The sequence below is a fragment of the Centrocercus urophasianus genome, unplaced genomic scaffold (genome assembly GCF_019232065.1).
Source record: "Centrocercus urophasianus isolate 14NV4802_14NV808 unplaced genomic scaffold, USGS_Curo_1.0 seq_2, whole genome shotgun sequence".
Classification (NCBI taxonomy): Eukaryota; Metazoa; Chordata; class Aves; order Galliformes; family Phasianidae; genus Centrocercus; species Centrocercus urophasianus.
The window spans coordinates 1,252,488-1,278,700 of record NW_024884755.1 but is presented as its reverse complement, the minus strand read 5'-3'; the positions used below and the strand labels follow the sequence as shown (position 1 = coordinate 1,278,700).

At 37.8% G+C, this 26,213-nt stretch overlaps 1 protein-coding gene across 3 annotated transcripts in view; it reads right to left on the bottom strand.

Annotated features, from left to right (window-relative positions):
• Positions 1-1,159: 1,159 nt before the first annotated feature.
• The window catches only part of SLC12A4 (solute carrier family 12 member 4), a 45,838-nt gene continuing 20,784 nt past the window's right edge, over positions 1,160-26,213 (bottom strand). For all 3 annotated transcript variants that reach the window (XM_042821270.1, XM_042821272.1, XM_042821271.1), the window contains exons 4-24: positions 21,320-21,466; positions 20,695-20,749; positions 20,272-20,402; positions 19,607-19,848; positions 17,597-17,811; positions 16,957-17,121; positions 16,789-16,887; positions 14,847-14,904; positions 13,883-14,057; positions 13,308-13,426; positions 12,743-12,841; positions 12,281-12,400; positions 11,534-11,638; positions 10,507-10,675; positions 9,229-9,424; positions 8,084-8,253; positions 7,777-7,908; positions 7,578-7,685; positions 6,613-6,797; positions 3,745-3,878; positions 1,160-2,329 (exon numbers count right to left, since the gene is read on the bottom strand). In XM_042821270.1, the coding sequence (XP_042677204.1) occupies positions 2,238-2,329; positions 3,745-3,878; positions 6,613-6,797; positions 7,578-7,685; positions 7,777-7,908; positions 8,084-8,253; positions 9,229-9,424; positions 10,507-10,675; positions 11,534-11,638; positions 12,281-12,400; positions 12,743-12,841; positions 13,308-13,426; positions 13,883-14,057; positions 14,847-14,904; positions 16,789-16,887; positions 16,957-17,121; positions 17,597-17,811; positions 19,607-19,848; positions 20,272-20,402; positions 20,695-20,749; positions 21,320-21,466 (2,916 nt within the window). In that variant the 3' untranslated portion in view covers positions 1,160-2,237. The remainder of the gene's footprint in view (positions 2,330-3,744; positions 3,879-6,612; positions 6,798-7,577; positions 7,686-7,776; positions 7,909-8,083; positions 8,254-9,228; positions 9,425-10,506; positions 10,676-11,533; positions 11,639-12,280; positions 12,401-12,742; positions 12,842-13,307; positions 13,427-13,882; positions 14,058-14,846; positions 14,905-16,788; positions 16,888-16,956; positions 17,122-17,596; positions 17,812-19,606; positions 19,849-20,271; positions 20,403-20,694; positions 20,750-21,319; positions 21,467-26,213) is intronic.

The following is a 26,213-nucleotide window of genomic DNA, read 5'->3' as shown; positions in this document are numbered from 1 at the left end:
ACACAACAGGCTACGTAGGTCAGGCAGTAGATGGCACTGAAATCCATCTATGAGATGGAGTTATGCCATCCAAATGCATAAAACTTCACGAGGACAAAGTGTATGCATGTCTCAGCATGTTTTTATTGTAAGTTTAGATTTGGTGAAAGAAAATAGATACCTCATAGCTGGACCCACAAAAGTCAGAGGAATAAAATGATTTTGTAAACATTACCATTTCTACAGAATACTTGCAAGTAAGTGTTAAAACTTACTGTTAATTTGCTTACTATTACTCATCCAAAAATGTAAAAATGATCTCTTTACAAAATTTTTTATTTACAAATAAGAAAGCTTTATTCTTTCCTTTTTTCCTTATTCTTTCAATTGCCTTAAGAATGTGAGTGAAATCAGTTTTTGTTTTCAAAACTTGACCGAAGACTGTTCTTGAAGAATCTTAATTCAGTAGAGCTCACCCTAAAGATGTTTTCTGGCTGTATTGCTGCTGGAATCTGCTACATACCAACACCATCCCTCTCCCATCTAGTATGTCCTATTTCCCAGAGAGAACCTGAACTATAAAACTCTTACATAAAGAAAACTTTATTATATTGTTCTTATTTAAGATAAAAATCTGCCTAGTTCTAGATTTCTGCCTTAGAAATGCTATTACAAAGTGAAACAACCAGGAACACTATTACAACTGAGATGACAGAACTAAGCCTATCAATCAGCAAGATCACACAGATCAGAGCAGTGTGTCAACCCTGATCTTTCTCCCCATACTACTAATCCATCCCATAGTGGTCAGCTCACAATCATCCAATGTAAAGGATCACTGCTTTCCCACACAGCTAGAACTCCTGAGGGCACAATATCTCATTTGTGTTTCATGGTCTATAGGCATCGAGTAGATCTCAGCTATTTAATAAGGCAGTAGCTCCAGACCCACGAGCCTTTACTCACTTCAGCACAACACCAGGCTTTCAAGACTAAGTTGGCACGTCCACAGAGCAGCACTTGTGCCATCTGGGCAAACACCAACCCCTCTGCACCACATTCCTCTGCACAGTCTGGATCTGACTCAACAGAAGCACTGAAATCAGATCACAGAAATTCTGTAAGGTGAAGACAGATACAGTATTCCCAAGCAATTCACTATAGCACACAGAACAGAGAATAGGTTCAAAGTATATGCAACATTTTATTGAAAAAATACGAATGTTCTGTACATAAAGTACAACTCAATGGGCTTGACAAAATCTCCAGAGACTTATTGGTTAATAAAGGTCATCTTTTCTTCCTTTTCCTCTAAGAACAAAGCAGACAATGAAGCAGCAGGTCCCTCATACTTGTGCAAACGCAATCCCATCACTGTGCGTGTAGCACAGCACTTGGCTCTGCACACGGGACTCCAACATGTTCAATGTACTTTGATGGATGGTCTGCAAGAAATTTAAAGCATGGAGGAACTGCGCAGGACTGGTCCTTCAATCAACTGATGATTCAAAATTTATTACGAGATCTCTGTATTCCTAAGCAGCCTTGTGTATCCATTATTTCTGACAAATAAATACAAAAATAAATAGGGATCTGGCCTCACAGAACCTCAAGTCTCAGAAGCAACACAATTTGTAGCAAGCTACATACATAATTCCAACTATATCAACATAATTTATTTAAATCTCTATCAATAAATGTATTAAAAGTATAAATTCTTATCCAATACTGAGAGTTTAGTTCTGGAAATAAACCCAGAAGAAAAAAAAAAAAAAGCTTTTTCAGTTCTCTTACAATTTAGTGTGCTCTTAGAAAATGCTTTATAGCTGAACTTCAGCAGAAACTAGCTGCTATATAATGTTATTCTATTCCCCAAACCTAATATAAAAAGCTTTTAAAATCTTTTTACAGTAACTGGCTTTCACGTCCTAACTTTACATACAGTTACTAAAAATACTGCACATGGCAGTGGTGTCCAAAAATAGGTTTAATGGTAAAACTACATGCACAAATGCTGGAGTATCAAAGCAGAAACTGAATAATGTGGCAGCTTCACAATTAAATTATGTTGCTAATTGGATGGTGTAACAACACTTTAACCCCAAAAGATATGTAAATTGCAAACGGAAAGACAATGAACAGAACTGGATGAGAAGAAAGTTAGGCAGAAAAACCTTTTCTTCTTCTCCAATTAAAACTGGAATGTCCGTTATCACCAATAAGGTAAATGTAGGCCAGCATTAGAAATTTGCACTAAATCAGGAGTAAATTGTGATGACTTCTCGTCCACCTCCTCTGACAAGTAATACTCTCTCCAGACCCTCCGTCAAGACTTCAAGAAACTCCATGTCTGTTTCAGGAAAGTCAAGGACAAAGAAGTGTTAAAATCAGAATGCACAGTGCCTCCCCCCTTCCAGAACTGTAGTAAAACATTGGATTCAGAATGTTATAGGCAACGAAAAACCAGAACTCTGAGCAGTCCTTTTAAGTTTATACTTATTTCAAATCAGGACTCAATTTGATACACCTGTATTCATCCTTCTAAATATAGATAAGGTGGCAATAGGACAGAGTTAGGGAACACTTATAAACTTTAGGAGTTTTTTGAAAGCAAGACTCTTTCACTTCCCCAGCAAAATGATCTGAGCACCAGGACACACAGACATTTCCTCTCACTTGTTGTTTGTGAATACTGCATGCTGTTTGGCCACAAGGGCTCAGCCTCTCTAGGGATGGCTGGAGGAGTAAGTAGCATCACCCAAAGTTACCCAGAGCCTCAAGTTCAAAATCTCTCCTGCAGCTGTAGCAGCTGTGCTTGAAACACCCTTATGCTGTGGAGTGTTTTTCTCTCTTCTTCAGCCAGCAAGCTGTTGTGTGCCAACTGTTACCACTGTTTCCCTCCAGAGTTAGGAGAAAACTACAAGCATTTGGTCTGTGATTCGCAACTCAATACACATACGATACACATATTTTTGGCACAGTTCAAAGAAAGGTTTGCTAACATGAAAGTACAAACCAAGGCTGAAGAGAAGCAATGGGCAGAAAACTAGAATGCCAGGAGGCTTTGCAGATTGCAACCCCCAGCTCTGGCCTTGCTTAGAGGCACGGTGCAAGTATTCTTCTAGGTATCTAAATACTGTAGGTTTGAATTTTAATTGTACCAGAGCATTGCGTTCACAGCTAAACTTCCAAATTCTGTTGTGAGAGAATATACCTGAGATATGCCCGCTCTATCAGCACTTCCTGCTCACTCAAGTTCAGACACTGTCCTGAATTCAGAGCACTGACTACTGTGAATGCCTCCTTAAACATCTGCTACATCCACTATTGAGAATTAATCTCTAAAGTCAGCACTGTAGACTTCGTTCCCTGATGCAGGCCCCAGCATCTAAATGACACTGTCATATGCCTTTCAGAATTAGCTTTTGCTCCTTCCCTAGAACATGTTAAGTGTTGTCAAACTGTTGACCCTTTCCTCTAGTGATAAAACAATCACAATGAATTGCATGTTGTTGCACAAGCAAGACTTGCAAGGACTTGGTAAATTACGTTAAACAAGAATCAAGACAACACTGATTTCAAATCTACAAGTCTTTCAGAGCAAATTCTATTTTAAGCAACTACTACGTTGCAGCCCCAAGCAAGTACTCTCCACTCAGTGGAAACTGTCACTTATTACAGTCTGACATTTGTGTCAAAACAACTTCAAGAACACACATTAAATAAAACGTTTGCATGTGGACCAGGCCTTGACTGAAAGGATACAGTTCTCATCACCATCAGTGTTCTTCGGAGGACCAGGCATATTCAGGAGAACGAGTCTGGCATCATGGGATCTATTAACAATAACTTCATTCAGCTTCACTGCTGTGTGCATCCTTCGGACATTAGATTGGTTCCTGCAGAAAAGCACATTTGGACTTCCTGTTAGAAACATGCATGAAAAACAGAATGTCCAAGAAGTCCCTAAAAGCATACCTTAAGGTCTCCTAAATACCCCGTTCAGTGTCAACTCAACCAACAGTACATTTCTTCAAATAATGACACAGATACTAAAAAGATCTCACAAAGTCCTTCAGATACTGCCAGCCCATCCATCTTAAGATTCCTGGAGTTAGGTCTCCAAGTGTTGAAGTTATGCTGCTCTTTGGGAAGCACGTTTTATAAAGATCTAGAGCTCTCACAAGAAGCTGAAAACACATTCGCCCGAGGGGACGTGCTCTTTGACCATGGGTGCTTCTGAATGCAAAGTCTTCACTTTTGGCAGCCTCCTCTAGATCCCCTCCTGTGGCAGCACAGACCTCCCATGGCTCAGTACCAGAACACCAGTTTTCTCAGATTCATCAGAATGAAGGCACAGGAGGGCAGCATTGTGTTCCATCCATGCTCTCTGTGAGTGGACTTGTCCTTTTGTGTGGAACAGCATTTGACATCTCCAGAAAAAGCCTGGTTTACTACAGCTTCCTACACTACGAATGGCTGGATGCATGCCTGCTTATGGGACTTTACTGATGTTTAATAAAGATTTTAACCTTTACTTCAGTTTGACACTAATCAACCTCTCTGCCTGGTTATTTGCAAAAAAAGCCCTATGATCTGATCTTTAAAATCACAATCATGCTTTCAAATCTGATCAGCCACTTGATTCAGAAATTGTGGGAGACAAGAAAATAGGTGCAGAATGACCTTACAAGCCTGCTCTTTCAGAATCCTGGCACACAATTAATTCTGTACACAGGCACATTATCAGTTTATCAGAATATATCACCACAAAATAACATCAATTCACGCAGGAATAGAACTGGAAAGTATCCGTTAGGAATTCTGAGTCAGGAACTGTTTCCTTCCTACAGGAAATCAATTATTATTTTGGTACTGAAAAAGGGAAAGCAAAACAGGAATAGACTGACAAAAAGGCAAATATATTTCCAGTTGTGAGGATTCTAGGATTTCCCACTTGTTTTGTTTCTTCATTTTAATGCATTAAAACAAGGTATTAGTAGACAGACTGAATATGAACACGCAGTTTTCCTGATTCAATTTTACACATTATGAGTTAAAAAGCCTTTAGTAACCTTGCTGCTCTTCCAAATACTTAGTTTTGCAAGAAGTATTTTATATATACAGAAAATAGAAGATGCAATAGTATGATTAATATTTGTTATACTAACAGCAGTCTATCCACTTCAAATTACTGCTGTTATTTCAAGTTCCTATTTAACATAGAGCAAGGACATCCTCTGTCTTCACCATGTCAGCTTCAGGAAGCCACAGACAACACAGAGAGGCAGCAGATTATGTTTACAGGAAGTGTGGAAGAAACCAGCACCAGAAACAATGCACTGCTATTAACTATATATAGTTGATATATATAGTTTTAGAAAAGTAATGGAAAATTAAAGGTTTGGTATTCTATGAAGTGACATTCAAAACTTGCATCTTTCCAGTGATGTGAAGGTGTAGACTATGAGAAAGGGCTTTTTGTTATTGTTCTGTTTGTTTGTTTTTTAAAGGGTCCAGAGACTGCCAGAAATAACAACATAGCAGTGTGGAGGAAAGATCCACAGTTTGTGAGACACTTTGCTTAAGAAAAAAGGTTCAGACCTGTAACTGTTTGGTTTTTCTCCATGATTTGTCAGCATAACTTTCAATTTGTTACGCGTTATTTATGATGATACTTAGCTTACGTGGCTAACCCTGCTCCCTTTAAAACCATTGCTAAGACTGCTTAATTCTAACTCACTTTCTGTTCTTTCCTTCCATAATTACATAGATTTTTCCTGCTCTTAGTTGAGATAACAAAGCGTTCCCTCAATCACCTTAAGGCACTTCTACGTTAAATAACAAACTTACAAGTTTTCCCACTCTCTGAAAGCATGGAAGAGGAAAAAGTACAGGCAGTTAACACCAAATTCAGCAGAATTTCTACAGTACACGAACTATATATGATTTCACCCTAGAGCAGATTTGATTCCTCACTGCTTTACTGCCAAGAAAAATCTGTAATTTTGTCAAGTATGCAAAGCTGGTGGGATGAACTCTTCATGCAAGATGCAATACATCAAGAGATCACAGGATATTAACATATTTTTATACGAAGCCACCATGAGCTTTACTTCAAGCTATTCAGGTGGTGCACACCACGTAACACTAAAATGGTTGTTCTATGTCCATACTCTTTCAACAATAAATTCATCTTAAAGGCTTTTAATCACAAACATATTCTATTCAGTCACTCATCATCCTCACAGCCTCTTCCTTGCTGTATTAAACATCCATATTTGATATTAGGTCAGTGAAGTTATCAGCCTTTTATTAATTGCCATTAGATCCGTGAAATTATCAGTCTGTTTCTTGGAGAGTGTGTTTTGTTAATGTATTTGGGAGGCAGGAGGAAAGAATAGGCTTTAATATCTCTGGTTCAGAATTGACTGTATCAAGTAAAATACTGAGGCATGTGTGCCAGATTTAATATGTTAGAAATTTCTCCGGATGCTAACTGCTGTCTTTTCTGTAGTCAGGTTCAATGTTTCCTGTGCAAGTCTAAACCAAGGATTAGAAGGGAAACATGATAAACTCATAGCTCAACTAGACTTTCGGGAGGTGCAAACCATTGACTCTGACAAGACTTACGGTTTAATGCTGATGAGATCTCTAAAGCTCCCCACAGCGCTGCCTCGGTTCCGCTTCTCAGCATCACATTTCTCTTTTGTCCAAGTCATCTGAATGTTCTCAGGCACAGTGTCCCCCTCATCTTCTTCATCTGAGTACAAGCTTTCCAGACGTGCTATTGAATGTCTGTCCTTTACTAGCTGAGCCTAGAGGGCATGTGAACAACAAGGTGAACTCAGAGTTTGTTTTACCATTTACAGTTCTTTCTAAGCAATGAAAGACTTTTTGTTCTATTGCATCTTTTATTACATGCAGTCAATTTAGTGCCTAGTACAGCTCAGTACTAAATGCCTGCCCTAACTAAAAATCCTACATAACCTGATTTAGATGATTGTGAGCCGTGCAGAATTCAGTCTAACGGATGCCTGTATCTATACAACAGAAAAGGAAAAAAAAGACTCTCCATCTCACATCATGACATGATCTGAAACAACCAGTGTTTGACACAAAATTGATGACAAAAAGTTGGACAAATGCATGCACAAAACTAAGACTGAATACTTCGAAGGCTAACAATCCAACCTACAGTGAAGCTTCCAGAAGGAAAACAGATTATTCTATAAACTGAGACAAGCCCTCAGACATCCCACACAAAATAAAAGTCAAAATTGGGTTCAGACTTACATCCTCACATCACTGAGCATCATCTGCATTGCAAACAGGAACAACATAAATTGTTTCTGCAGCTTATATGCTGGCATTGTTTTTTCCTAAAACAGATGATTTCTAACATGGGTTTGCATGTGCAGCAAGGCTATTTAGTGACAACAAGCAATTCTGGGAAACAAAACGCTACACCAAAGGTATTTCCTTTTAACTTTAGAATACAGGAGTTTAATTTAGAAGCAGCTATTATAAAACAGCACCCGGAAGGCACTGCGTCATGCACCTCAGCAGTCCACAGTAATCAACCACAAATGGCATACCTCTCTTTCCCGCTCTGTTTTTGTCAGCCTCATTTGCCTCAGCATCTGAGACCTCTGCTCCATCATAAGAGTTCTCTCATAAGTATATGCTGAAATATCACTATTATGCTGCAGAAATAAGAAAAAAATATTGCTTTCAAGTCATAATCAGACACCATCATTTCCATCATGAAGTGAAAAACAGGCTCAAGTCCCTTACCATTTCTACCACTTCTACCTCTGCCTCTATTCGGAGTTGATAGAGGAAAGTAGCCAAGTCCTTCTTCATCTGGATGCTGTTGTCATCCATCTGAGCCACAGTAAAAATTCTCATCTTGCATTTTCTCCAAACCTGGTGAGGGAACGTGAGTTCTCAATATATTTAATAACACTCTGCTTTATGAAATGAGCTTACGAATATAACTACTGTTGTTTATCTCTGCAAACAATGCTACTGGGCCTTTTTTCTTTACAGTAATGCATACTAAAGTAATTGGTAACAAACATTCTTTTTCTAAGCTCCTTACTTTGTGCTGTTTGAGTAGAAAAGGAAGAAGCATCAACATGCCTCCATCATGCACAATCCACCACACATCAATGTTGCCTTCATTGTAACGCTCATGGTTGCTGGGATAGAAAGACACATTTTTGGGAACCAGCAGAGCCAGGTGGGCTGCAGTTGTGCAACGAACAGTACCTGCCAAGAGGGGAAAGAACAAAGAACAAACAGTTATCTCCAATTCTGCCAGAGTCATCTATAGTAAAAAAAAACAACCAAAGAAAAAAAAACAACACTCAATAAGCAAATGTCAGTAAACTACAAAAGTTATCACTTACATAAAGAAAAGTACATAATGGGAGGCTTGCACAGACAGATCAGACAAACGACACAGCTAAGATAAAATAGACTTACATGAACACAAGCCCTATTTCATGTCTGAAATAAAGGCTGTGATCTTCAAAGCTAAATACAAGGAAGAAGCAGATGTTCTAATTTGCCTGTTAAGTAGTTGGATATCTGAGACAACAGGAGAATGACAGTGATAGGGCAAGGGCAGTGCTAGTTCCCATAGTAAAGATGGCTAGATTAGCACCCGTGGAAAGAGATTATCTAGGTAAAAAATAATAGTTTGCCACCAAAACAGTATCTCTCAAGTCCATCATTTTGAAGCATTCATTAGAAAGATTAATTTAACTACTAAATCAATCTTTGAAGAACTTTCATAGGCCTCCTTGCTACAATAAATGATATTTCAAATATAAATCAGTTTTGTAAGAAATCATCTACAGACAACTTGCTTATTCCTTTGCCTGAAAGCATAGCCATACTTTCCCCTCTCTCCTCAATCTCATCAGCTGGTCTCACATGAAAGATTTTAATTCCCTCAGAGCTTAGCCTCACTTGCTGTATTTACATCTTTTGTAACATAAATCCAGCACACACAACCCCAGCAATACCATGTAGTATATGAGACCACTTTTATTTTTTTAAGACTTAAGCTTTCTTAACTCAACATGAAGTTCATGATCAACAGAAGAAACAAAAACTGTAAAAATAATAATAATAATAAAAAATTTCACAAAAATTCAGTTAAAATCCCCAGTGTGTAACGTGTGTGTAATAATCACCTTGGTGCGCCATCTTTGGTCCCATCAAACCTTCAAAACTCACCTATAAACGTCTTCCATGACCTTGGATCTTCACTTTGCCTCCATCCATACGGCCATCCCAAAACCACAGTATTATGTTTCATGCCACCGAGCCCACAGGACTGGATCAAGTGGGCAATTCCCTCCCGAACTTTATTGGCTACAACTACTTGACAGAATCCTTTCACCTTCTCAATGTCCATCATATTTTTAATAGTCTGGAAGACAGTCAAGGAAAAACTTCATGTGCAAGAAGAATTCCATGCCTTTGTCTATCATTTGATTACAAAGTACGCTCCTGATACATAGGACCACAGGTAAAACACGCCCTAAGGCAAAGTTCAGCTCAATCACTTTCCTTAATAAAACGGAAGAGAAAATGCCCACTTGTATATAACACCTGATGCTAAAGCACACAAAATTCCCTTCCAAACACAATTTGATACAAAGATACAAGGCAAGCTTTTCTTTCGGGTTTGTGCTATAATCTCTTACAAAAACTGCAGCAGTTAGCAGTATCTGTTCCTACCCCACTTTCCATTTTCTAATCTTAAAACATCCACCTTTTTAAACATACAGTTAATTACCTTCACTTGGATTTCCAGTTTCAGATATCTATATGTAGTTTGATGTGTTGTTATATTCATTTAACATGTACAAGCACTAAATCCCCACTTGAATCCCACAGACACCCCACACAAGAACTCCCTGCCCTCTATTTGTTTAAAAATTAAACTCGTTCAACCTGTAGGCCTATGAATTCATTTTTCCTTTTTTAACAGTGCTCCTGTACAAAAACCTTTGGGGAAAACAATGATATGCAGATAAGACACAGATGAAAGCAGGCCTATAATGTCAGGTTTACACAATGAGAAGGATTAAATGATTTATTAACAATTTTTCAAGACCATCTTTTAATGCTTTTTGAGATAAATTTATCACCATGCAGAAAGAAATACAATGTTTGCTAATTTATAATAATTGAAAGTCACTGAAATGTTTCTTGTTATGTCAAGAAACTAAATAGTCATCTTCCTTTCATTAATCAGCATACATAAGCTTCCAGAGTAATTACTTTCTATAAATAAAGACAGTTATATGCAGTTGGGCTTCTTTTACAGATTGGAAAGCATTCATCCTATATTTTCAAAGAAAACTGACAGCTGAAATGTTTGCAAGCTCTTTAACAAACAACTGTAGCACTACTCAGCTCATACTGTATTTCATGGAAGTCTTACTGATATGCTTTTTGCCAGGAAAGATTATGAAATTCCTTTAGGGACTGATTTAGCACACTGACCTGTTCAGCAGCCTGGGCTTCTCCATAAGTTTCCAAGAAGTTCCCTTGGATGACTGATCCTATGATAGTCAAACCTTTGCCAGCTTTCAGCTGGGATGCAAACGTTAACAATCTTGGGTATTTTACATGCAAGTCTTCATCAAGTTTCAAAAGCACCAGCAACTGAGGCCTGGAAGAAATTGAAAGAGAATTAATTTTTTTATTAATAAATTACAAAGACACTTCTGAAAAACTGCCTCATTCATCACTTTAATTGTACCTGAATATTAACTCTGATAACCACACTCTCTCCCCTCCATTGGGAGGGCTTTAATTAATAATTTCTTTCTCTCGATTCAAAGCAGATTTGAGGCACTGAGGGAATTGTATTGTTTTGGCAGTCATAAAACCCATTCATGTACTTAGCTTAAGAGATTTTCATTAGTGTTTTATTACATGGTTGATTTTTCAAGGCTCTGTTAAGCACAGTTATGGCACATGGTCTGTGAGAAAGGCTGTCCCTCCAGACCTATCTTGTGCCAAAAGTTTGGGAAATACAAATGTTTTTATCATTCTGCTTTTTGTTCCTTAAGATATTTTTACAGATTAGTTACATTATTCTCTCTCTTAAGCTAAGGTTAAGCAAGTTCAAAAAGACTTACAGACTTTTTTTTTTTTTTTTTTTTTTTTAAAAAGGGAGATTCCTACTCCTCCTGCTCAGAGCCTGACAAGAGCTGCGCAACACAACTCAGAGGAGAGTTCTGTAATCTGGCTTAACATACAAAGCCAGAGGGAGAAACGTTGGCCTCTCTGTCAGTTTTTAAGCCTCAAATGGTAGCAGTGACTTCTTCATGCTCCCAGCAAATTACAGTAGGCCTCTGGAACTCTGCATGTGGCAATCTTTCAACAGGTTCCACTTCTGAATAGATATTCTGGGCGTTTAAATTCAATCACACAGATCCCCAAAATCTTGCTTGGAATCCAATTTAATGCCTTATGTGTACACAGACAATCAAATCAGTGCAATCTACTCGACTAAAATGAGTACCTCCAGTTCTTTGTGTGTGGTGGACCTTCCTCCAGTCTGAGTAAGGCATATCTCGCAGCACTGAGCGAAAGACCCCGGATACCATCACCCCATTCCTTCTCTGCACTGTGAAGAACACACAGTTTAGCCATCATTCAGTTTCATGAGCATTTAAATGCACATCCACAATCACGACACAGAGAAATTATTACCTTATGAGTTCAGTACTGTGATGCACAGCACGCATCACACGCACATATGTATAGCTATGTGTGATGCATATCACATGAGCAAAATGCAAATATTTCAGTCAAATGTGTGTGACACCACCTTCCTGCATGTAATTGTAATCAACACTCCAGAGGTTTCCCAAGCATAAACAACAGGCATTTCAATATTTGCTAAAATCAGGTTATACAATGATACCAGCCAGATTTAATCAGACATTAACAGCCTGCCTTCAGCTGTTCTGGGCCCGAAGCAGTTGTTTGTGGTAAATGAAAGGAAAAGTCCCCAACCAGGGTTTCTGCTTCTTGTGACCCACGTAAGTAATCAAACCTCTTCAGAGACTTAACAAAACACGTCCCTAAGATTTCAGTGGCTTTCGATTAAAATAATGAAAAAATTATATATATATTGCTAAGAAAAACCTCTATGTCACTCTCTGGACTGTGCCATTCCTTCATTAACTAAGATACAGGTTGGAGATAGTTAACAAGTAACACAGCCAGTCTTCTTCCTACCATCTCCTATTCAGTTAATACTTACCCTTGATATTCAATGTACTTGTAAATCATTCCTGCAATTAGCATAGCTACCAAAGCATAATACCAAGATGAAATGAACATCAGTGCCAGGCAAATACTCATGCCTAAAAATGAAAGAGCCCTAAAACAAAAAGCAAAGATATTAGTGAGTAGTGGGATAGAAAAGCAAATGCATAAAGAAAATCTAACTTCAATTATTAACTCCCTCCTTTTTCTTTAAACATTCTATGGCTTCCAGAGAACCTCCTATGTCTCCCACAGTTTCAGTATCCCGTTGTAAGAGCAAAACTCATTCCATTAATTATCTGGGTCAGATCCGCTATGAATATTACACTGATGTCCCCTTGTCTAAAACCAATATCCAGAAAAGAGAACATGCCCACAGCTCTCATGGAGAGGATTCTCCTCAGATCCACGCTGTACATCACACAGCAGGTGCTGAGCACACTGGACATTTGCTTACCAGTGATAGTATTTAAATCGGGGCCGCCAGTTTGGAGTTCTAAGAAGCGTTTGTACTGCACATGCTAGGTTAACAAAGAGGTAACACATCAAGAAAAACCTGCAGGAACAAACATATAACATCAGCAATACTTTTCAGCATACACATTGACAGACTATAACAACAGGGATTATTTATTATCGAAGTATGACTACCATATAGTTTTTATTAGCTGAATGATCAGCATACAGTTCTTAGATCTTCTAATTGGACAAATCGAAACGTATCTACAACATCAGCCCTATCTTTTACAACATTCTGTATTGGAAACAATATTTTTCCAAAGAAAATATGCCCATACTTAAAACACAGAACATTCCAGAACTTAAACAAATAGATTTATATTAAGAGCCACAGGTTAGAGAAATAATAAAAAAGGAACTCAGGCTCCAGTAATTTGTTTTACCAGTTTAGGATACGGTTATGACATACAATCAAATGACTAAAACTTAAACACATGTTTTCTGTGTTTTGTTTCAGTTCACAGTTTTTTGTTTGTTTTTACAGTAACCGCCTTGCTTCTTACATTGAGAGAATGGGAGCCACCATGTCAAGGGAAGCAATAAGGATTCCCAGCTCAGCAATTAACGCTGTTAATAGAAGAGCCCATGTTGGTTCGCCGTTTGCTTTGCCATGACCAAAAACCTGAAGAAACATAAACAATTTGCAACTTTCACCATTAGATATCAAGCATATTTTCCACGTATTTCATAAGTATAAAATAAAAAAAGGCAATCTATTTAGAGAAACGCTAATAATTTTCTTAACACTCTTTTCTCTATCTAAAGAGAAAGGAGTTTCTGTATCTAAACATAGAATTCTCTATCTAAAGATAGATAGTTCTCTATCTAAAGAAAGGAGTTAACTACAATGGTTTTCCCTGGTTCATCAAATTAGATGTGAATGTTCACAAAATTACCATATAAGTAAATTCAAAGTCCTTTAAAAATATTCCAGTTTTTAACAAAGAAAAACAGAGCATGGAAAAAAAAAATATTGACCTTCATTTGAATGCTGGGAAAACAAATCTGACTTCCAGGAGCACAAAGTCAAATCACTGGCTAGTTACTATGTACAGAGTGTCATTTTTTATATATGTACCCAGAGGAAAGGAATGATGTTGTCCTTCGCTATCGCCTGCAGCAACCGGGGGGCTCCAGTAAGGCTCTGTAGACCTGCTCCACAGGTAGAAAAGAAGGACCCAATCACAATGACCCACGGAGAGGGCCATGAAAGGGTGCCCACCACTAAGTTCTTGTTCACTGCATCGCCGTACCTGCAGAGAGGAACAGCAAGACACTGACATTTAAAGGAGAATTTTGATAGTCATGTTCAGTTTTCTTGGTCAGTTTGAAAATGTCATGTAAATATTAACTATCAGATATTCTTTGCAATGGGAAAGATAGGAAGTAGCAAATAATCTCAGTTACTTCTAATACACAGCTAGCAAACATCCATAACCCAATTTCAGCAATTTGAACTTATTTTTTCTATTATACATTATAAAATTCTTATTTCATTGTCAGTATGCAATTTCGTACTTGCATTGGGAAAGATCTGCATTTCTTAATAACAACAACAAAAAGACTTTGAAAACACTCAGCACAACCCAACATCAGACAATTCTACAGGCAGATTTAGTGTTTTTATTTGGTAGTTTGGTTTGTTTGCTGTTCCCCTCAGACTTAATTATATTCACATGTACTTCCCTATTTGTCCACAGGCATGAGACAATCAGTGTGAGAGAAGCTTCAAAAATAAAAAGTACTTGTAGACTCTGGTACTGGACACATCATTATGAGTTAACAGACAAAAATGTTAAATAAATAATCTAGGGGCAGAGTTAACCAAATATTAACCTTTATCCAGTCATGGATGTCTGGTTGGGTTTCTTATTTTGGTTTCTGTGTGAGAAACATACAACTATGGTTTAAAAGTCACCTAGAGGTAAAGGCAAAAAAATAGAAAACAATAATTACAGAAGATGGTGGGGGAAAACCAGCACCCCTTGCTAAAAGAAAAAGAAAGTACAGTATTAAAGCAGTAAAGCTTAATGGTTACTTACTTATCTCTTAGGACTACACCTTCTATGCAGGCTCCAAATAACAATACACAACTGAAGTCTTGAGTACAGATCGTGCTAAGGAAGCAGGATTTATTTAGACATGGCAGATGAAAACTAGAAAGTATTGGGAAAAGTTCACTATCTGCCTCTGTCCTAAAGCATCTGAACTACACTATTTCCACTGGTGAGTAAATTAACATCCCACTGCTCATATATACTTTCTAATACAAGCGACAAACAGTTACTGTTCTAAGTTTCAATTTTTAAATAATACTGCTTGAAGTGTTACAATAAAGATGATAACCTTCTAGGAAGTATAACTTGCACGTAAATATCAATTTAATCTACAACTATAGAACAGAAAATAATATTAAAATACTTTTTCCTGCTTCTCCTCTTGCGTCTGAAGATATTTTGAACAGATGGCAAATAATAACAGACGGCACTTTCTCCTGTTGTGATCTCTGAGGGCATTCACATCACCAGTAAGTCTTTGAATATTTATTTTGTTATTAAACTCTACTATTTCTGCACTGGGAAGTATAACATAATTCAATTTTCCTGGCTCTAGCATTCCAGGAAAGGTTTTGATCTGGTGACTGAAATGTAGATGTTTAAATCATAAGCTCTACTTCCATCTCTGAAACACAATTTAAAAATACAAAGTATAAGAAAAGAAGAAACACTGTTTTCTCCTAGAAATTATGTGCAAGCTTTCCACTGGGTGGTGTAATAATATTTACATGTGAATTTACATTCTGAATGAAAATAACACTGAAGCTTGGCCACACTGGTTTAATAGGTATTACACTCAGAGGAAATATTTTTATTGCTGTTGGCTGTTTGGGTTTTTTGTGTTTTTTTTGTTTGTTTGTTTGTTTAAGTACAAGCTCAGTTCCAGTAATAACATACGGAAAAGTCAGCTCCTAAAAAGCTGGGATCCTGACTTGCAAGGTCTGGCAAAAAACAGTTTCAAAACAGCAGAAGATCCAGAAGAAGCACCTCTGCAGCCAAGCACCCCTTGGGGGCATTTATTCAGAAAGCTCTTAAAATTTTACTTCGAAGGTCTTACCATTAGTGTTTTTTGGTGGTGGTGGTTTATCATTTTGGGGTTTTGTTTGTTTGCTTGGGAGCTTAGAAGGATGGGTTGTCTGTTTTTTTTTTTTTCAGAAAGTCTCCTATCCTGATAAATTGGGGCTAAGGAAATCGATGGCCAGCTGAAGCTGAAAAACATCCCTTTAGCAGCAAAAAAGATTTTTAAGAAGACAGCTTTTCCTACGCAAAGCTCCCATGGCTCCATACACGGAACCCGAGATCTTCAACTGGAACAAAGGCTGTTCCTGTGAACACACTCAGCACCTAGAAATCCAGATTGAGGGACATCCTCATCATTTGCAAATAAAGTGCTCTGTTCTCACTGGAAATTATGAGTCATTCACAGCAACACAGAGCTTACTACTGAGTACAGTCATTGTAAAACTTCCACACCTGCCAGCAGGGGATGTATTAAACAACTAGACTAGTTTGTCTCGTCTTAAAGTGCTCAACAAAGCATACACTACTTTAAGTCACTCAAACAAAAAAGACATTAAAGGACCTGAAATTTATGATTTCTGTGGATGAAGCTTTCTCTCATCAGTCCACTACACCCTAAGAAAAATATGAATTTGTATTTGTATAGTCTGAAAAGCTACAGACAATTATGTAGCAAAGAAAAGCAATTAAAATACAAAAGAACAAAACAAAACACACCAAAAAAAAGGAGTTGGAAAACCATAGGATAGCAATTTAGCTTTCAGACTAAGAACTTTTTTTTTGTGTTGGAGACCAATCATATTCACACTAATTTAGTCACCTGAAAGCAGTTCCACAAATCAGATACATAAGCACTCATGTGAGTCACTAGCAATGCACCAGGACTGTACTGACTTTAAAAGGATACAGACTAATGACGTGGTGACAATAGCAAGAATTGTTCCAACAGGAATGGATTTTTGTGCATCTTTGAGGTCCCCTGATCTGTTTGAACCAGCCATGATGCCTGAAAATACATTACGGACATAAGATCAAGGTTAGAGACCCACAGTGTCCCTTTCCCTAATATTCTCACCTGTCACTGATGGGAAGAAGATGCCAACGAGCACCATGAATGAAGTAGATATATCCGAAAGCACATACAGATGAAAGTTGCTCTTCTGGCCTGCTACATCAACAGAGGGATGATGTGCTTTCTCCAGTATCTCTCCTTTCTCCAAATAATTGCTCCACAAGTTGTCTTCAGCATCATCATCACACCACAGAAAAGTAAAGCATATTTCAGTTCAGACTTGTTCTCATTGCAGTGAATCTACTACTGAAGATTACAAATGTAATTCTTTCAATTCACTGAACAACACGAATTAAGACACACAAGTTACGGGAAAGAAAATTTCTATTTCATGCTTTCAAAAACAAAACAAAATGAAGACATACATGCAAATGGTCAACACAAATCTAAGCACATTTTATCCTCTAAAATTACTACATGTAACTTTCTTTTAGCTTCATACCAATTTTAATCCCCAGAAATACACTAAGCCTTTTTAATGGGTAACTATATCCATATACACACAACTGCAAATTAACAGCAGCAATATTTATCAGAGATCTGGATTTATACTGGTTTGCTCTTTAGATAGGGGAAAGCATATGGAATTATGCTGGACTATTTTTATACAAGTTATATATTTTTATATTTTTAGAAGCCACACCTTTTAAAATGCCACTAGCAGCTCCTGGAATGCCTGCTATCTCTGTAACATTGTTCAGTAGAAAATATTCATCACAGTTCTCAGTGGTTAAGTTTGTATTGTGGCAGAAGTTCTCCCAAAGCTTAGAGGCCACGGTGATATTATCCTTAACTATGGTTTTGGCACAAACATCAAACTGATCTCTTATCAAAGTCCTGTTGCCCAACATGCAAATTCTGGAAGGAAAATGTAAAAAACAGCATTATTATACAGCACCTACAGTATGAAATCTGCCTTTCTCCATCACCCCCCTTTCCATCATGGAAGCTTCAAGTGGCTCTGGTTTTCTACGTTATTTCTCAGCTTCAAAAAGATGGTGGTAGCAGGAAGAAGACGATGCATCTGTTTAGCTTGAAGGTTGGATGTTTCCACCAATTTTGGGAGATGTGCAAAATTGTGATTTAATGAATTTGGCAACAGGGATCAATTTACATTAAATAAGGAAAGGGAAACATTAAGCAACATTTTTATTTTCATTTTAACAGAACTGTAGGAATGGAAGACACTAAGAATATCTGAAGATACTGTGAAAGGCGTTATACCAGTTTCTGAGCAGCAGCACTTAAGTGATTTCTGACATTTTAGCTTCAGCATTAGAAGTATACAATTCAGTCACAATAAGCAAAAGTTCTTCTTGTCAGAAGATAATATTTATCTTTCCTGGAATCATCCAGTGCCTGTTGTAATTCACCTCACCACCTAACTTTATTCCAGCACTCTAGATTTTTAACACACATCTCTAAAGAGAGATCCACAGACAGTGTGATACAACATAAATAACAGCCTGCTGCCATTGAAGTTTATTCAGCCTCTCTTCCCATTGCCATAAAATGCTCACTGAGAGCAGGGAGGGCGTGAAAATTTGCTATTTTCTGCCATTTTAATAAGTTGTATTAGTTCACAGATCTCAAGCACTCAAGCCAAGAAAATGGAAGACACAAGGCCACTTTAGGAGCCTTGGCCTCCTGTATAAAAGATAAGCACAATATTCAGTTATTGCCATAAAAGAAAAAGGAGTAAAGCCCAATGAAGGGTGATAGGGAGTACATTCAAGAACAATACAAAGATAATGAGAGGAAGTGAAGACACTATTTTTTACAGCTGTGAACCTGCCATTGTTGTACATTACTATAATCTTTGGGCCCTAAATATCTGAAGGGAGCACTTGAGGGTTGCGACTGCTCAGTCACAACACTGAAATGTAGATAATTATGCAGCCTCAACTCCTCTATTTCCATATTCCATCTCCTGCCAGCAATATCAGGAAATACTGTTTGCATTTCTGGTAAAACACATGCATACACATTATTGCTGCTTCAGCTCTGAGTTTAAGAATCCTTATCACAAGCTTAACAAGCCAAGGGACATACTTCCAGAGCAGAGCTTCTCTTGCAGTAAACTCAACTACTTTCAAATTAAAGGGAAGCTCCACTGGAGCTTCAGCATGAACTCATCATACCTCCCTCATTCCCAAGAGATGTTCTACTTCTGAGGGAGCAACTGCAATGCACCACCAGTTTCCAACCACAAAAGCAGCACATCGTTTCTTACTGGCCAGGGGAAAATGGAGCTGCCACGCTCTTCCTTGTTGAGGAGGATTGCATGAATTCTTGCCTGAAAGTAACTCAATAGCTGTAGGCTAAGATACTGGATTGTCTTTGTGGGAAGCAGAGAAACATCAACCTCCATCAATCTTGTACACAAACAGTACAATCTGGTTCTATTGAAACAGTTAAGGAATGTGACAATATTTTAGCCCAAGGAATTTCTATTCTATTCTTATTCCATAAGCTCTGCATATACTATACAAGTATATATTACTATATACAGCTAAAAAATTATCTGGAAATGATTCACAAAAAAGAAACTTTGACAATGTATTAGGATAAAGTTTTAAGTAACTTCCATTGAATCCCATCTTCCAAACCTGTAGTCAAAGCTATACCCCACCAAGGAAGAAATATTACTCACGGAAATTCAGGTGGATCAAAGATGGACTTGATAGCTCCAGCATAAATGGATAATATGGATATTACTACGCAGGCCAAGAAGAGGGAAGCAAATTTGTTAACATATTTCACACCTACAAAGACCACCACTGCCATTAAGATGAGGAATACAGTTCCATACACCCTCATGTTGTTTAGCATAGCACTGGATGCATCATGGGCACCGGATGGATAAAAAATTGCTGCTTGTGGCACAATATATGTCTGAAATAAGAAGAAAGCAAGCTGAAGGAGCACAGAAACAGAACTCTGTCTATACTACTGTAGTGATCTTGTTCCCATACCAAAAACGTTTATCACTGCAGCATGCTCTTCACCAGGAACCATCCTTGAGTTTACAGGAAAAAAAAATCGAGGGCTACTAACCCTATTTCAGTAGGGCAACTGAGCCAACATTATCAATGATGAGCATGGGTCTTTAATTTAGTCATACTTTCATCCATGTTTTCAGTAGACTTTGCATTCTAGATATCGACAGTGTGTATAACTTTAAAAGGTCAACACTGACCATAGTGAATTAGAGACCTTCTGGTCTGATTTGTGAATGTGTATGCAAATATGGGACAAGAATACTGCAGTATTTTCTGCCAGCTGTCTTAAAATCATGACTATTCCAGTATTACTCACCAATAAAATCTCAATGGCACCAAGAATGTACATCGCTCCTGCAAATGTTGTTCCCAAATAAAAGCACAGCCCTACAGCTCCACCAAACTCTGGGCCTAATGACCTGGATATCATGAAATAGGAGCCACCAGCTATGAAACAAGAGATGTGAGAGTAAAATTGTCATTTCTTGATTACTACAACAACAAAAACGTACAAAACTATAGTGCATATCTGCTTTTCTAAGGTTTCAATTAAACTAATTTTTTATCAGTACAGTGATAAATAAAATCAAATATTTTGCCTAATTGATACTGAAGAGGAATACTAGGTATTAATTCAGGCTCTGTATCCTTACTTAATTAAATGTATCTGGAATAAATCATGTTAATAGCTTACAGCAACATTTTTTTCCACTAATGAGCAGCATCAGACTACACTTACCTGGAACAACACCATTTGTAGCAATAGCACTCATTGATATGGTTGTCAGCATAGTCTGCAAAAACAAGAAAAAGGAATTAATAGGGTCAACAACATATCCAAATTCTAACTTATTCCTTGTTAGAGTAAACCTCCCACAATATTTCTATTTATTATACCTTGACAGGTCATTATCTGAAAGAAAACGAGTTAGCAGGAATTTAATCATCATGCTGTTAAGGCTTTTGCCTGAGAAATGCCTGTTGTATCAAGTCAAGCAATGGCTGTCTGCAGACAAAGCACAGTAACAGAATAGGCATCCCTCCCTTCACAGAGCTGGAATTCTGGCAGAGGCTTCTGCAGCAAGGCAGGCAGTCTGAGACAGACAGAAAAAAACTGTTTGCAGAACCAACACCACTTTTTTTTTTTTTTTTTTTACTGTATCTACACTAGAAATAGTTTGACAGTTTAGAAATATTATCACACGTACATTAAAAATAAAAATCACATGCCTATCAAACAAAGCAGGAGAGCCTAGCATAAATCTGGCTTTTCACTACACATACATCTACAAAGAAGCCTCCCCAAGTTTCTTGACAGTTTCACAGGGGTTACATGCCAGGCATTGTTTTAGCTATATACTTACACAGCAGCAGCAGAGTAATACAATCAGGAAGGACTGAAGAACACCAGCCATTCCTACCATCCAAGTCAGCCGAAGGAAGAGAATAACCCCAAAAATGTTCTGCATGCAAGGTAAATACACTCCCATCAGGGTGCCCATGCTGGGTGACTGAAAAAAAAAGTACATAGCATTCATTACCTGGAATTATTCAAAGCACAGGTAACCAAGATTATACAACTTCAGTTTCTCAAATGACACAAATCTGAGAAACGTAAGGGAGATGTACACCAATTACTACTGTCCTCCACTTCCACAAAAGCAAACTGCTAATACTGAAACCATCAATTTATAAACAAATTCACATCTATCCTATGAGAACAAGCTGAGAGAGCTGGGGCTGACCTCATTAGCAGCCCTCCAGTACCTGATCAGTGCCTATAGGAAAGCTGGGGAGGGACTTTTTGAATGGGCATGTAGTGGATGAGAGGAAATGGTTTTAGACTGACAGAGGGTAGATTTAGCCTAGATATTAGGAAGAAATTTTAGACTGTGAGGACGGTGAGACACTGGAACAGGTTGCCCAGAGGGGTTGTGAATGCCCCTTCCCTGGAAGCATTCAAGGCCAGGCTGGACGGGGCTTTGAGCAACCTGGACTAGAGGAAGGTGTCCCTGCCCACAGCAGGGGGGTTGGAACTGGATGATCTTAAAGGTCTCTTCCAACCCAAACCATTCTATGGTTCTATGATCTTCACATTTGCAATCATATTCAGCATTTAACAAGAGTTATTAAGAGTTATTATTAAGAATTATTAAAAATACATTTTTAGTTATTTTATCGTAGAACCACAGAATTTTTATGATGAAACCAGGTGAGGGCTACAGATTCACAGTAGGATAGATCCTATCTTACTCCTAGAATTCAAAACATAATTTTGTGTTTTAAGTACAAGAGATTTTGAAGCACTGTAGAGAAATGCACATTTTTTTCATTCTGTGTATTTTACAGAATCAGTGATCAGAATTAGAATCAGTGATTCTACCTTTCTTCTGCTTAAATCATTTTAGCATCAGACTCTGAATTACTTTTGACAGTGACTGAGAAAATGTAAATTACTCAGGTGACTTCACAGGAACTTCACATTGCTGGCATCTGACACAGTATCTTACAGAATTCTCTTTGCCTAAATAGTTACTTTCAGGGGACAATCAGATCCCAAATGCTGATATCAAAGTGTTGCTGGTAAGGATTTTATTTCAAGGAATAGAAGTGTTTCCACCATTGGCACATCTGACACTCACAGAAATTCAGAGTCCCAAATTGCTGTGGTTTTCTGCCAACGTTTTCCACTGCTTCCATTTCCTAAGGTTTTCTTTTATGTTTAAAATTACAAAGAATACAGAAACATGGGGGAATAGAGAGTAGACTTCTAAATACCTCTCAATTTTCATAGTTTTTCCTATAAACAAACTTGAATTCCTAAACATATTACAGATGAGTAGCATCTAAGGAAACCCATGAACAATTGTCTGAACTACAAGGATGTTAAAAGGAACTACTGACTCAATTTTCTGAAGTAAGCTTCGAATTCCCTCAGTGACTAAAGTTAATCAGATCAATCAGTTTCCCCATACATGCTGTAACTTGTGTGAACCTCTTGACCACATGCTGATGGTCTGCAATGGACATACCATTGAGACCTGCCAGAATGGGGCAAGAGAGCTGTTACTCAGCAGCTCCAGTGCCACACTACAAAGAAGTCCCTAAAACTTCAACTGCCATATGTACTAAGATTACCATTCTACAGAACTAAAAGCTGTGCCATGATTATGTGTAAGGATGGAAGGAACTGTCATCTTCTGACACTAACAGAAATGATTTTTAAAAGAGTTGTTTCAATGCTACAGTAGAGGATCTTCTCAGGCTGTTCTGTATAGTATACCTGCTTCCTCTGAACAGGTTTCTCCTCTGCAGCAAGGGCAGGTGGAGCACAGTTGTTGTATATTCCATATGCAGTTTTCCAAGCACTAGCAAGGCAGGTGAGTTTTTAGCCTGTCCTTTACACATCTCTCAGCACCTGCTTCCTTTGCATAACAATTTGCTTTATTCCAGCACATTCCTATTTGATCCATTTGGCAGATTTGCTCTACTGTTCATCATCTTCCCCTCCCCATTCATTTGAAATAGCTTTTTAATGTGCATCAAGTTACAACTTAACTCTAGCCACAGAGGAAAAGGAGCCGTGCATTAATTGCACAGTTATGAGATTACTGCTGAGTAGAGCAGCTTAGGAGATGCGTAAGTGACTGCCAGCAGACAAAACCCAAACCACAGAATTACTGAGTGTACTTGAGGCACTTAGGACAAATTTAATACGGAGTTTACTCTGTATTTTCCTGCCCTGCGGAATACAAAATACCACCATGAAATGATGCACAAACCCTGCTTGCACCAGCCTGCTCACAGAAATATTTAACATGAGTTAAACTGCAGCGACTTAATCCTCCTTACACATTTTATAATCAGCAGCCTCCATTGGAATGAGTGTAACGAAACCTGTACTGAAGCCTCAGCAGAATACAGTCTGAAACAAAAAGGTTATTAAGTTCAGTCTCTACAGCTGTCAAACAAACAAGTTAGTTGCCTCACGCTGCATAAAGGAAATTAAGCAGACATTTTGAAGAATGTTTTCGTTCAACTGAGAAGGGAAAGAATAATCTTGAAAAATCTCAGTTGCAATGCAGATCATGTTTCTGCATGCACAGTGTTCACTCTTATCAGCTGTAGACATGATTGATATCAGTATTGATCTGAATCTGAAGGACACTGTTTCCATTGTACCAGTATGACAGGTTATCAAAGCACTTTGCTGCAGGGCTCAGGAACATAGATCAGTAATGACAGCTTTTGCGGTTGCTCTGTAGCATGAGGACAGACAGCAGCACAGAAATGCACTGCCTTATTAAAGATACATGAACTGAAATACTGAATGTAATTTCTACCGTGAGAAGGGGATATTTTCACAGTGCTGTGACTGAGTGCTTTAATATAAGACTGTACTTAGAAAACATTAACAGCAATCAAAATCTCTACCCTATTACAATTTTTTTCTGATGTCTAAAGAATTATGCAATCAAAAATATTTAATGTGAATGCTGAAACAGGGTAGCATGCCCATATCAACCTCTTTTCATAAAATCGTAGGGGTTTTGCACTGAAATTCTTCTCATCTTTGTTTGCACCTTCTACAAACTGTGTTGATCATTCCAAAAGTTCAGAAGGGAGGACCATCACGTAATATATTTTCTGGAGTCTGTGGAAATGTCAAGTCTCTTTTGGTTGTGTCACCTGAGAAAGCAGATGTCACGAACAAGGCAAAGCACATCATTCTCTGCTCACTTAAGCTTAACATTTGGAAGAAAGATCTCTTTTCTTTTTTAAATACCTGCCATTCAGATTTCTGTACTAGATGTGCACACAGTTTTGTGCACTTTCTCATGCTCTCCTCTCTAATTTAAAAGGGTACGATTTGGGGGATACCAGATCTAGAGTCTGCTAACCCTCCTCACTCCACTTCTGGTCTACAAGATGCCAATTCCAGTAAGTGACACAACAGGACAGGCAGCTCACATTTGGTCACACCAGCTGGACACATACTAGCTGAGCACAGCTGACAGAATACTCAGCAATGAATCAGTTATCAAAGCTAATGCTCAAAACCAGAATGTGCCACCTGCTTCTCATCTGTACGGTTCTGTAACAATTATAGTGTACAGCATTGCATAGTTGCTAGTTTTGAATTTTCAGTTTTTAATCATAATTATTGGTCAAGAACTCAACTATATTCTACAAGATGTTTAAACTCTCATATTGCTTAAGACAAGATGGGGATAAGAAATTCAAACTACTGTTATGATATTGCAATTGATGTAATTTATCTCCGAGACAGACAAGTTAGGCAAATATTCACTTAAGGAAAATACAGTGTTTACATCGAAAATCCTGAGATATTAACACAGGATGATTCTGTCACTTTTGGAATAGTTACCCAACTCACTTTACAGCAACCATCTGAGAAGTCTGTAAGCACACATTTTAGTAGGGCATAATTTTGGACAACCAGAAGCCCAAAGTGCATGTTACCAAAGAAGCAGAGCTTTCACAAGGACTGTCTTGCCTTTAAGTTAAAAACAACCTCTCACTTGCCTGTTATTTGCTGCATTTCTTTCCTACAAAGCTATACTGTAACTTCTTTAACCAACATTACACTACACCACCAAATTCTCCTAATTCTTTGTCAACACAAAAATAAGCAATGAGCTTACAGATTAGACTGCATCTTACTTTGGTATCCTGGATAGGCAGTTGATGAGGAAATAAATGGGAAAAATGCACAGAACTGTTTCAAATGGTAATGGCTGTACTTATTTGAATCTCCCTTCATTTTACCTTTGTTAAGATAATAATCAATCTGCAAGAAGTAATTTTATTTTTTTTTTTGTCTTATGCAACATCACCATATTAACAGCTGATCTTTGGCTTTATTTCCCTCAAAAGCATGCTGAACATAGATGCAGATGAAATTTCATATTGGTTATATGAAGGTAAAAACTTTGAACAGACTCAACAGTTAACGTAATACTAAGTACCATACAAAAGCAATAGTTAAAATGTTTAAATTATTTTTTAAAAGTAAGGTTGAAGTACCAAAACCCAGTTACAGTACCTAGACAACCTTCACTCAGACCTGTAGTGATGACATACTGACCACAGTATCACAATACTTTAGCATTTGTGGTCTTGGATAAAATTCAACTTCAAGAATCATGTTGACTAAGTAACTTTATTAACATGAGTGTAAAAACAAGCAGAGTAAAGAAACAATGTGTGTAAGAAAGCTGGAATCCAGCAGTCAGC